Genomic DNA, 13448 nt, shown 5'->3' with positions numbered 1-13448 from the left:
GCTGCTGTTGTCTAGACCCTAAGGAAGAGGCGGAGGGAGGGGCTGACGGCGAGTGTCCGGAACTTACCAGCTCCTCTCAGTGGATAGATGCCAGCCGCCCCTGGCCCATCCCAGAGGCACGTTTGTCCCGGGCTCTCGCTGGCTGGAGCCCAGAGGACGCCACCGAGGAGAGAGGCGGCTGGGCGAGTTAAGCCCCCGGGAGCTCTAAGGGCCACCTGTCAGGTTGTTGAATCGCCCGGCAGCTGGCTGCCCCTGCTGTGTCATGCTTCCCTGCCCTGTGTATCCTTCGGCTTGGCCCTGATGTCCAGAGTGGGCTGCGGGCTGCCCCTCTGATGGGACGTGTTCCCAGCGAGGGGGAGCAGGCGGTGTCGAGGGGGAGGGAAGGGCGCTACAGGTTCTCCTCTGGCGTCTGCAGAAATCCGCCCCTGACTCGAAACAGTTCACGGATCCCCAGTGCCCTCTTAGGGTTGTTACATAGGATTCGGGAATTTAACACTCTTGAGGCCTGTGAGGTGCCAGGCTCGGGGCGGATGGCCCTACTGTGTGCAAGCCACCATGCTCGGCCCCTTGCGGTGTTTGTCCCGCTTGACGCTTAGAGATCCGCTGTCTAAGGAAACAGGCTCAGAGAGGTCCAGCGACGGGCTCAGGCAGCCCAGCCGGTGTGGACAGAGCTGGGTCAAATCCAGGCTGGTCTCGCCGACTCCCTGCTTCTTCTGCTATAACTCTTAGCTGTGACCTGACTGGAGGCTGTGAAGTGTGACCATGGACAAGTCCCCCCCCCCCTCTTGTCCCCTAGGTTGTCCCAAACCATGGCCTTCATGCAGCAGGATTCTTCATAGCCTCCATCGCCTCCTTCGTGCTGACCTGGGCCACACTTTTCTTCACGGCTCGCTATCAGTGTTTGAAGGGAAGCCTGATCACCAGACATCAGGTGAGTCTCCACGTGCATCTTGTTGCCGGAGGGCAGTCGGGTCGGCGGTAGATGTGAGGTTGATTGAAGTGTTCCCTCCAGTTCGATGGGTTGATTGATCCTCAACTGGGATTGATGTCCGAATCCCCAGGGAAACGACAAAATGCTCGTGTCCAGCCTTGCCTGCAGAGACTGTGACTGGACCGCCCCAGGATCCCCCCCCCACCCCGTCCTTAGTGACTTTTTTATTTTTATTTTTTTTAATGTTTACTTATTACTGAGAGACAGAGAGACACAGAGCGTGAGCAGGGGAGGGGTAGAGAGAGAGGGAGACACAGAATCCAAAGCAGGCTCCAGGCTCCAAGCTGTCAGCACAGAGCCCATCGCGGGGCTCAAACCCACAAACCGCGAGATCATGACCTGAGCTGAAGTCGGTCACTTACCCAACTGGGCCACCCAGGCGCCCCCTTAGTGACTTCTAAAGCTCCCCGGATGATTCCAGCAAGTGGCCGGGGCTCAGAGCCACTGCGGCCTGACCGAGTAAGCGAGCGCCTGCCTGTGCAGATAGCGCTGTGTTCCCACCACACTAATTTGGGGCCTGGTCCACACTCCCTGCGGAAAAGTCTTTGGAGGCTCACTCCACCCTCAGGGGGAGGCTGGATCCTTCAGCCATGGAGCTTCACCGTGCGTGGGCAGCTCTGGGGACAGTATGGAACTAGGCTCAGAGTCGTGCTGGCTGAGGAGGGGCGGAGCTGGGGTATATATCACGCCCCGGTGGTCATCGGTCGAGGATATGGGGGCAAAGGCGCTGTTAGAAGGTGGGGGAGGAGGGACTGCCCTCCCCACTGAGAAGGCCCTTTGAGACCAGAAAAATGAAGCAGGGACTGCCTGCAAGTTACAGTTTTATTCAGGCTGACTTACAGGGAACGGGGCGCTCTGCGATCCGGGCCCTGCTCGGCTGTTCTCACAAAGCCCGGACCTCAGCCCGCGGGTGTTACAGAGCAAGGGGACGTGCCGAGGGCGTTGTAGTGAGACCAGAGGGTCCGCACGTACCTCCCAGGGTCCGCATGCGCCTGATCAGCAGCTCTCCTGGAATTAGATCTCATGGGGCCATCTGTGCATCAGGAGGCCGAGAGACTGTGTTATCTTTAACCAATTTACGGAGAGCCAAAACAAGCTGCCCCCTTCCAGTCTTCACGGGCATTTCTAAGGAATGTATATTAACCTCCAAGGGGCCCGGAACACGTAGCCCCAAGAGAGGAGGGCCACAGATGGAGTCAGTATTGTCCACAGTCCTACAGGGGCCAGGACAAAGGGTGACGTTATTTCCTGGCGTGGGCTCTGAAGGCCCGCAGAAGCCTTTAGGGGAAGCAGTGTAGATACTGGCTGGTGGGTCTTGGGCCAGCGGGTCTGAAGCGGCGAGGGGGTGTGGGTAGGAAGCAGGCGACCTCTGCTACAATCTCCATTGCCTCCTATGGAGCCTGGAGCTTAGGAGGCCCTGAATCCACGTGTGAGGATATGAAGGAGCCCTCGGCCCATCAGTGGATGGACAGACGGGAAGGAAATCAGGGCGGCAATTTTTAGAGTGAGAGCAGCTCCGTGGAGCCTCCCCCTGGAAGGCGCTGCTGGGAGTAAGCATGCGTTGGCAGCTTCTTGGTCCCTCCAGGGCCGTGGAGGGCTGGAGCTGCTGTGACCCAGTGTCCCCCAGGGGCCCAGCAACTTGAAAGGAACACAGCCATCTGTTCCCCTCACTTTATTTTTTTTAATTAAAAAAAAATTTATTTATTTTTGACAGAGAGAGAGAGAGAGAGAGAGAGAGAGAGAGACAGAGCATGAGGGGGGAGGGGCAGAGAGAGAGGGAGACAGAATCCGAAGCAGGCTCCAGGCTCCGAGCCATCAGCACAGAGCCGGACGTGGGGCTCGAACTCACAGACCGCAAGATCATGACCTGAGCCGAAGTTGGATGCTCAACGGACTGAGCCTCTCAGGCGCCCCTCCCCTCCCTTTATATTGAGGAAACTGAGGCCCATGAAGTTAAATACTTGCTTCAAGTGGCCCGGGGACCTGGCTCCTGGGGGCAGTGTCTGGAGGCTGGAGGTCGTGTCCCATTGTTCACTTTATGTCTGCTTCCTGGAGGAGAGGATGGCCATTTCAAAGTGAGATCGGCCCACAGTGTCCGTGGAGGCAAAAGTGAGGGGGAGAAAAAGCATTCCTCTAATCAGACCTCCAGCTTCTCTCTCAAAGCCGTTATCAATCACAGAAGAACAAAACTTCCCAGCTGCTTTGATGAAGGAGCAGAAATCCTTTGCTGGAGATGAAAGGCTGATCATTACAACCGCAGAGAGGAAAGCAAAGTGTTGACTTAAGGTCTGAAGACCCTTGAAGTTCACAGGATGAACTCTTTTCACATCTTTCTTTATTTTTGGCAGCCTGAGGCAGCCGCTGAGACAGTGTGCCGTGAAAACAGTGCGATAAAACCCTCCTTCTGCCTTACGAGTTCGATCATCTTGGGACCAAATACCAACTCCTTGTACCTTAGGAGTTCGACCAAGTTGGGACCAGATACCAACTCTGACTCTTCGTGAGCCGTGCGAACTCAGATAACGTCATTTTACCCCTCTGAGCCGTGGTTTCTTATATGTGATGTGGGGACAACAGCACTTAACTGTGTTGTGATAGTTTCATGATAATACACCTACAAGGCACAGGGACAGGAATTCTTAAATATTAGCTATACTTATCACCCAGTTTTCAGGATTGATATTAAGGACACAACAGATACATCTATCCAGTCGTGGCGTTGGGCTTAATTATCTCTGAGGTCATTTCCATCTGACAGTTCTGTATTCTGATTCGAAACCAGCCAGATGCATGGAATTGAAGTTCATCTGCCAATTGTAATTTTCCTCTGCATGATGATGATGGTGGTGATAGTGAAGGTGGTGATGATAGTGATATAGTGATGATGATGATGATGATGATGATGATGATAGAGATGCTGGTGATGATGATGGTGGTGATGATGATGGTGGTGGTGATCGTGATATGATGGTGGTGATGGTAATGATGGTGAAATATTTTCATAGGTCTTTACAGGTTGCAAAGGCCTCTCCATCCATTGTTTTGTTCGTACACACGGGAACCCGGTGTGGGGCTACTGGAATTATGATCCCATTTCTTTGATGGGAAGATGGAGGCTCAGGCAAATGCAGTGTCTTGCCTGAATGTACCCTGTTCGCAAGTGGTGGGGCCAGCAAGGTCCTCCCGACTGCAGATCCCTGCCTTCCCTCGTGACTCTCAGCGCATGGCGTTCACAAGAGGGTTCACTCGGTTGTGTCTGAAATTCCCCTGTAGGTTCAGCATCATGAGAACAAGCTGGAGTACTCCCAGTTCGCCTCGGCCAATGGTATCAACGAGGACCTTGCTCTCAATGACCAAATGATTGACATTCTGTCTTCAGAGGACCCGGGAGCATGCTTCAAGCCTTGGAAGAGTAAGAATGCTCAGTCACATTATACTGGCTTGGATGTGATGAATGCTTTAACTTCACTGGCCTCAGAGCAAACCCTGAGTACATTTCATTCATTCACTCACTCATTCATTCATTCATTCATTCTGTCATCTGTTACTCAGTTATCATAATGGAACTACTACTGTGCTTGGTATTTGGAAAAAGGGATGGATAAGACAGAGTTTGTGCTATAAGCTGCCTGATCTAACGGGCAAGACAGACACACAAACTTAAGTGACCATACAAGTTTGATGAACACCCTGCTAAAAGGAAAATCAAGGCTAGCTGAGCCAAGAAAAGGAAATAATGACCTCTGAGAGAGTCCCTGGAAATGCTTCTCAGAGGAGGTGGTGTTTTAACTTATTCTTGAAGCATGGATATAAGCTTTCCAAGCGCATTATGAGAAGAAAGACTTTTCAGGCAGAGGGAAGAAGGGACGGATGAAAGGGTCAGCAGGATGCATCTGGTGAACGCAGCAGCTGGGTACGACTGATGGGTAGATTGGGGTATTGAGTACGGCAAGATAAGGGAAGAGGCAGCCGGAGAGAGAGGCCAGGCCAGGCGACGTGTTTGCCAAACTGAATTCGATTCTTGTCGTTTATTAGCACGTGCTTAGAATGGACCACCTGTGCACAGTAGAACGTAGAGCCAGACACGGTTCTGAAAACTTTGCGAATACCAACTCATCTTCCTTCTAGCAACCCAACCGAGCAGGGATTATTGTTCTTACCAGGGATGAGGATTTGAGAGTCTCTGGAGCTTGCCCCAGGCCGCACACTTAGGAACGAGAGAGCCAGGTTCAAGGCCAGGCTGCCTGGCTCCGGGGTGCATGCCTCTAACCAGGATGCTGTTGCACGGCCCACGGTTTCTCCTGGCCGGCACAGGGGTCACGGTCCACAAGGTGACTCACTCGGTTCATCAACTTGGCCTTTCCTCGTTTCCTTTTGGCAAATATTTACAGAAAGCTTCTTTCTGTGTTTCCTATCTCGGCGTCCAGCTGTCTTCCACAATTCTGTTTCGTCTTTTACTTCTTCAAGCGTATGAAGCATAATTATTTTAAAGTCTCTGAAGCTTTATTACCTTTACCATGTTCTTGTGCCTGTTGTCTTCTGTTCCCCTTAGTTTGTGATCAAATTTCCTCTTCTCCTCGGATGCCTGGGTAGTTTTGATCGTGTGCCAGTGTGTGTGAAAATTTGTGAAGACAATGGAGGACTGACTAGGAGGAGGTTACCACCTTCTAGGCGGTGAGGGGCGTCATTCTGGATGACCCCCCATACAGAGACTGAGACCATGCAAGGCAGGGCTTCTGGTCCTCCAAGGTCTGGTCTGTTTCTGGCATATCTTTACCCCTGAGGCATCTGTACCAACCAAAGGGTACAGGCTGACCTCTCCTTGGAGTCTCTGGACTTGAGTTTCTACCTCCCCAGTTCTGCAGGTTTGTTGAGAACTCTACAGAGTTTATCAGCCCTTGGGGCTGCCTCTTCTGGTACTTAGACGCCCTGGGGAACAGAGTGGCCCCAGATGCGGGGCTCCCCTCTCTGAGTTTCTTTGTTCTGCTAGGTCTTGACCTCATCTTTTACTTCTCCTTGTTGGTTCTCAGGTGGTCTCAGAGTGATTTGGTTTTGTTTTTTTTTTTTTTTTTTTAATTTTTTTTTCAACATTTATTTATTTATTTGGGACAGAGAGAGACAGAGCATGAACGGGGGAGGGGCAGAGAGAGAGGGAGACACAGAATATGAAGCAGGCTCCAGGCTCCGAGCCATCAGCCCAGAGCCCGACGTGGGGCTCGACCTCACGGACCGTGAGATCGTGACCTGGCTGAAGTCGGACGCTCAACCGACTGCGCCACCCAGGCGCCCCGGTGATTTGGTTTTTGCCCAGCTTTTCTTTTGATGGGATAGTTTGTCCAAATTGCCTGGACCACGAACAGAACCCATCTTCGTGTAAACCCCAGTCTAGGTGAGGAGTAGACACAGTCCCGGCCACAGAGGCAGCCTGTGAGAGAGATGGACAGGGAAACAGGCAAGGCCCAAAATAGCACAGAGCAGTAGCACCCTTGACTGGTCCCCAGAGTTAGATCAGGGTTTAAGTCTGGGCTGTGCCACCAGGCGCCCTTGGTTCAGTTACGTAAGTGAAGTCTCAGGGTGCGAGGGGCTACGTCTTGTAGGGTTCTGGATGTCAGGGAACGGCCTTTTAATTTTAACATGGGCAGATCTGTATGTTCAAAGGCCACTCTGGATACAAATGGACAGTGGCTTAGAAGTCCAGGGAGATTGTTGGAGATGTCGATGTGTGACTTGGGGCGGAGCTTGGGATTAGCCGGAGGAGCCTACGGAACTTGGCAACTGATTGCCCTGTGGCTGTGAAGGCATGCGCAGGGGGCGTAGTTTGGACACTGAAGGGGAGGGGACAATTCAGGATGCCTCCCTGGGATGCCGTGTTGGACTGATGGTTATTAGCAACAGAACCCCGTGGGAACCTCCCCAGGCTGGATTCCATTTATGACACACTTCTTCTGATCGTACATTCGGGATGCATAGCTCCACCTGCTCATTTCCCACTGGGGAGTGATTTCTATCGATTGGAGTCCTCACCATGCCGATAAGCTATAATATCTTCTATTTGTACATGATACCCCATATTCGGGAAGCATTTAAAAATGCAAGGTCTCTTTCCCACATGTTGGTTTGATTCCCATGCTAATGCTTTTTGGTAGGGCATCTTATTTTTGTTTTTTTGTTTTTTTTTTTAAATTTTTTTTTTCAATGTTTATTTTTGGGACAGAGAGAGACAGAGCATGAACGGGGGAGGGGCAGAGAGAGAGGGAGACACAGAATTGGAAACAGGCTCCAGGCTTTGAGCCATCAGCCCAGAGCCTGACGCGGGGCTCGAACTCCCGGACCGCGAGATCGTGACCTGGCTGAAGTCGGACGCTCAACTGACTGCGCCACCCAGGCGCCCCTAGGGCATCTTATTTTTGGCGTTTGCTAGCTGAAGAGTCCGATGCTCATCTAGGCAAAGAGGTTTATCCACAGCCACAAATCTAGTAAGTGAGTCTTCTCTGTTTAATCTCGGCCACGTTGTGTTCCGCAAATACTCTCTGAGCCCGAGTTTCCTCATCTCTTAACTGGGGGAAACCAGGAACACCATGGGAGACTGTACAGCTTAATGATATGAAAGAGACTTAACGGCAGAGTCCTCACCGCGGCGTTCCCTTGGAGCCGGGGTCTCACCTGCAGGGACGTGAGCATATGGAAGAGAGAAGCGTTCAAGATGGGCAGTCCTTCTCTGAGTCTTTCTCAAGAGCCGTGCAAACAGCAACTGAGCAGCTCCGGTGCTGTCTCCCTGGAGCCTGGAAACGGAGTCCCGTGGCAGGAGATGGACCCAAGATACCTCCGGAAACAGAGAGCACAATCTGTGCTTCCTTAGGAGCGACTGGTCACTGGTCTGAGAAAAGAGCTCTTCTGTGTCTGACTCGTGGCATTTTGTGAGCTGAGGGAGGTTCCGAGCCCAGGGGGACTTCCGTCCTGCCTGAGGGGAGCCCCTTCCCAGCCGAGCGCCCTCGTGCACTGCCGGGACTTGAGCCACGGAAGTGCAGGACTGTCCTTGCACGGAGCTGGGCCTTGTTCACCCATTTCTGGGTCCAGGGTCGTGCCGCTCGGCTCACTGAACTTTTGGGCGGCCATTCAGGCGTGATCTTTCATTTTAGCTTAAGTCCCTAATCAGAACGCCAAGGGAAGCACGTTAAAGTTTGTCACTCAAGAGGGAGGAGGGAGGATTGGATGGGCAGCGGGGAGAAAGGTGGGTGGCTTACTGGCAAAGATTTGTGAATGTCCCATTACATTACATGGTAGGAGCAGGTGCATCACCAAAGTATTTCCTGGCTTTTTGTCCGTTTTCTTCCAAAACATGAAAACGCAAAGTAGAGTGAAAGGATTTAGTTTGTGTGATCAGCACCTGGATATTTAATTTGCAAGTAGGTGGTAGTCTACCACCTCCGGCTGGAGGAAGTAGGGCTGTGATTAGCATATATGTGTGTATTAATACATACATAATAGTGTATGTGATAGTAACCTACAATAGTAACAGCGTGTAATGTAAATAGTATCAGGACTAGATGGGAAGGCATTAATCATCCTTTGTTGTTGGTTCCAGAAGCGCTTGGGGCACCTGGGTGGCTCGGTCGGTTAACATCTGACTTCGGCTCAGGTCACGGTCTCACGATTCGTGAGTTCGAGCCCCGCATCAGGCTGTGTGCTGACAGCTCAGAGCCTGGAGCCTGCTTCTGCTTCTGTGTCTCCCTCTCTCTCTGCCCCTCCCCTTGTGCTCTGTCTCTCTCTGTCTCTCAAAAATAAATAAACATTAAAATTAAAAAGAAGAAAAGAAGCGATGGCGTGTAGGGAGCACTGTCTTCCTCGATCCCCACGTTCTGTGAAATCAACAACAGCCACTGCAACGTGCTGGTCCTGGTGTGTGAAATGCCGTGAGGATTGAGGTTACCGAGACTGTATTCCTGTAAGTCACCTAGGAGCTCCAGAATTTTAGATTTATTTCTCCTTGGAAGCTGGTCTTTTTTTTTTTTTAACGTTTATTTTATTTTTGAGACAGGGAGAGACAGCATGAATGGGGGAGGGTCAGAGAGAGAGGGAGACATAGAATCTGAAACAGGCTCCAGGCTCTGAGTTGTCAGCACAGAGCCTGACGTGGGGCTCACGGAACGCGAGATCATGACCTGAGCCGAAGTCGGATGCTTAACCGACTGAGCCACCCAGGCGCCCCCTTGGAAGCTGGTCTTGTTTGGCCTGAAGAGTGTTTGACACTGATGTTCAAGCCTGACCTGAGAGTGCGTAGCCTGCGAACTGCCTTTGTCTCTCGCTCCCCTCCCCCACCCCACCCCCCATCCCAACATTCAGTATTTATTGAATGCCAGTTCTGTTTCAGGCTCCGTGGTTGAATGCTCATTTTAAAGTCTTGGCGATTTTTTTTTTTTAATCACCGCATTGTCAGTTACTTTTAATCTTTCCATCTTGACTTCTAGTCAGGCTTAGGAGCCCCCAGAAAGAAAATGTCACTCAGAATGTCGGGCTTAGTATGCATGGAAATTTGTGATTGTCTCCCCACTAAAAATAGCTTTTTTTCTCCAGCAAATAATTTATCGCATTTGTAATTCTTATGTGAAATTTAGCTGGGCTTCTAAATATGCCATGAGGTGACTTGATTGCCACCTCTTCTAAGACCCATCAGAGCCCTAACCTTGCTGTCTCTTGCTGGTTTATTTTTGACAAAGAGCATTCCCTTGGTTGGCATGGTGTATCTTTTACATCATTAATTCATAAGCTGCCTCTTGCAGAGAGGATCTGAGGGACAGGTCTCTCCTTTGGTTTCTATCAGGTTCCTAGACAGTTGTCATAATAGATACGGCTCAGCCCCGGACCTGCAGAGACAAGAGGAAAGAGGAACCAGGCAACCACCGGCTGCTCCCGAAAGCTTCTAGAAGTGTGGAGAGCCCACAGTGTCTTAGCGCCAGCCCTGCTCTCGCCCTGACCTCTGCCAAGCATCTCTGGCCCATGTTCTTAGGTCATTCTCACCGCGGCTCCTGAAAGGAAGCTGGTGTTCAAAAAAGGTTTATTGGTTTTGCCTAAAGGTCGCACAAGTGATAACGGGTTTGTGCTTTCCGATCCACTGTTCTATTGACAAAACACAGCTTTTGAAGAAGATGGTGCATAGATTTTTCCAGAGAGGCAAAGGAAAATAAGAGAAGAAAGTCCAGGGCTGTGTCTCTTTCCAGTTACTCAAAGGAAGCTCATTGCTGATTTCTGATGTCAGCACCGCCTTCTAAGCTGTCTCAGTGTGATGGTTTGTACCAAGTAGGTGTTCGGGGAGTATGCGTTGAGGTGAGGCTTTTCAACCTATGTATTTATGATTTTCACTGGCCATGTGTGTGTGTGTGTGTGTGTGTGTGTGTGTGTGTGTGTTACAATGGCGCCCTCTTTATTCTGTATGGACACTCTACAGAGATGTGATTTTGTTCCTTATGTCTGGAACTCAGGGAAATGAAGCGACTCATCCGAGTTTCCTTAATTCATTTGTTCTTTCATTTGGGTTGCTTGCTCGTGTGTGCGATACATTTTTAAAACGTGGGAGGCCCTGGCCCGACGCTGGCAAAGTGTCCTGGTGTGGGTCCCCGTGGGACTCACGCAAGCGGGATACAGACGCGCGCACGGATAACCGCGCAATTCCACGGCGTGGTGGGGACTATGAAGGAGCAAGGCGCTCTGTTAAAGAACGGCGGGGGCTCACTCTCGCCTGGGGCTCCGGGAGGCCCCTCAAGGGCAGGGTCAAGGGAGCTGAGACCTGAGTAATGGGCACCCGGTGGGGGCCACATGGACGGAGCTTAGGAAGGGATGTGGGCACTTGAGGGTCTAGGAGGGGATGAGGCCGGAGTAGCAGAGGCACGCGGAGGTGGGCTGGAGGGTGGGCTGGAGGTGGGGTGCCTGGAGCAGCCTCCATTATTCACCCTAAAATTCCTGTGTTCTTGGGGCGCCCAGGCGGCTCAGTCAGTTGAGTCTGGCTCTTGACTTCGGCTCAGGTCGTGATCTCACGGTTTGTGGGTTCAAGCCTCGCATCGGGCTCTGCGCAGACAGCAGGGAGCCTGCTTGGGATTCTCTCTCTCTCCCTCTCTCCCTGCCCCTCCCCTGCTTGCACACACACTGTCTCTCACTGTCTCTCAAAATAGATAAAAAAAACATTAAAAAAAAACCAACCCTGTTTTCGTTACAACATCTGCGGCTGCTTTGGCAACTGGGCAGTAAGGTCACAAAGGCAGGGACTTTCTGTCGTGTTCGCAGATGTGGCCCCGGTGCCTCAAACGCGGCCTGGCGCACAGTAGGTGCTTGTGGGGTGATGGCACACGACAGTGATAGGCTTGATGGAGAGTCACCGGCAGATAAATTAGAGGCTGCCTGGTTAACTTGACAGCAAAGATTGGGGGGGAAGGACGGCACCACTCAAACCGGCAGTTAGCGCAGCACGTTCCCAAAGGTGACGTGTCCTCACGGGCTGCCCAGAGTTGCCCTGCGGGCGCCGGACTGTGATGGGGACACCCTGGCAGAGTGACGTTCGTTCGGCGGCCACCTGTTCCCGTGGGCGTCGTCCGAATGGGCTGTGCGCGGGTCCGTCACTCGGGGCCAGCTTCCCAGGAGGACCCCCAGGGTGTAGGTGTGTGGGACGTCCCTCCCGCAGGCTCCACACGGGTCTGTGGAATCAGGGGACGCACGAGGCAGGACGAGCTGTACCCGCTGGCGGCTTCGCGGTGGGGTTTGTGGCAGCTGTGAGTCGAGCCCCGGGGAGAAGGTGACACAGCTTCCTAAGACCAGGAAAGAGGGAGGATTGAGCTTTGAGGGAAGATCCAGAGGCGCTGCTGGGCTTGGCCAGGTGAAGACGCCTCTCAAGACGCTGGGTGGGTGTGTCAGGAGGAGCCAGATGCTGGGTCTGTTCAGATGTGACTTCGAGTTCGGGGCTGGACGTGGCTGGACGGAGACTGAGGAAGGAGCCCCCAGAGAGCCGCATCGAGGGGAGGGGAGCGGGACAGCGCCCGGGGGAACTGCAGCATTGACACCACCAGCAAAGTCACAGGACACCCGGGGAGTGAGGGCAGGAAGGCAGAGAACACGGGTCCCAGAAGAAGGGGTGGCCATCCATGTCTGATATTTCCTGGAGTTCTATCAAGTGAAGACTCGGAAAGGTTTTGGTTTTACCTCCAGGACATGCTGAGGACCAGAGCAGGGTTGGGGAGCACGGGGCGAGTAGCATGGCCTCAGTAAACCCCTGTGAGTCCTCCATTATGTGTTGCTGTGCAGGGGGCGGAGATGGGGAGCTCTGCCATGCAGGGGGGCAGAAGTGGGGAGCTTTGCTGTGCAGGGAGGCAGAGGTGGGGAGCTTTGCTGTGCAGGGGGACAGAGGTGGGGAGCTTTGCCGTGCAGGGGGCAGAGGTGGGGAGCTGCAGATTAAGGGGAAGCTGGGGCCAGGAAAAGGACCCTTTAGAGGTGATGCCAGAGGCTCTGAGCCTTCCAGTGGGGACATTTCCTCCACAGAGAGGAGGAGCCTGAGGGTTTGGGGGAGGGCAGGGAGAGTTACAGGAAAAAAGGAGAAGGTGGGAGGGGACAGGAGCCAGGTGTCAGCCCTGGGGAGGGAGAAGGTCCAGAGTGCACGGAGGTGTGTGCTGGTGTGTGGATGGGACGCATCCGTGTGATGCTTGCCACTGGGGTACAAGGTGAGGACGTCGGGAAGAAGAGGGTAGGACTGCAGAGGAGCCTGGGACAGTCCCGCCAGCGAGGGCAAGTGAATTACTGGCAAAATCCCAAGAATTCCCACGCACGTAGAGTGCCCGTTTGAGGCGGGTGGTCCCAGCCGGCCTGCATGAGGGGCTCCCTCCTGCAGTGCTCTGGTGGGAGGTACCGAGTCCCCCGAAGGGTGGGTGGGAGAGCCCAGGGGTTAAGAGAGCAGGTCGAGAAGCAAGGCTGCCTGATTTGGGTCCCGGCCGTGCCACTTCCCTTCGGGTGACTGTAGGTGTCATATCTGTCAAGTGGGGACAGCCGTGGCTGCCTCTGAGGGTGCCTCTGGGGGCCCCAGGCTGTCTGAGGGGAGCAGGAGCGGCACGAGAGAGGGATTTCCTGTGGCTGCTCTAACACAAACTCGGGGGCCCCGAATTTCTTTCGCACTGTTGGAGGCCAGAGGCACAGAGTCGGTTTCCCTGGGCTGAGTGAGGTGTAGACAGGGCCACCCTTCAGACGGGGTAGGGTGGAGCCTCTCCCTCTTCTTCCAGCTTCCAGAGGCTTCTCTCCGTCCCCAACTTGTGGCCACAGCCCTCCAGTCTCCGCCTCCCCGTGGCCTCCTCCTTTTCCGTATGTATCCGGTCTCCTCAGCCCCCGTCTCAGGGAGACAGTTATGATGGGATTCAGGACCCACCGCACAATCCGAGGTAATCTCCCCATGTCGTGATCTTTCACTTAATTCCACCCGCAAAGG

The 13448-nt window shown here is 53.2% G+C and overlaps 1 protein-coding gene across 1 annotated transcript in view; it reads left to right on the top strand.

Moving 5' to 3' along the window:
• EVC2 (EvC ciliary complex subunit 2) overlaps positions 1 to 13448 on the top strand; it is a 134496-nt gene that overhangs the window by 43497 nt on the left and 77551 nt on the right. The window contains 3 exon segments of the mRNA XM_045056604.1: positions 797 to 931; positions 4265 to 4379; positions 4382 to 4403. Of these exon segments, the coding sequence (XP_044912539.1) occupies positions 797 to 931; positions 4265 to 4379; positions 4382 to 4403 (272 nt within the window).

Source organism: Felis catus, chromosome B1, assembly GCF_018350175.1.
Source record: "Felis catus isolate Fca126 chromosome B1, F.catus_Fca126_mat1.0, whole genome shotgun sequence".
NCBI lineage: Eukaryota > Metazoa > Chordata > Mammalia > Carnivora > Felidae > Felis > Felis catus.
Note: the sequence above shows the minus strand (reverse complement) of the source record. Positions and strands in the feature narration are given on the sequence as shown.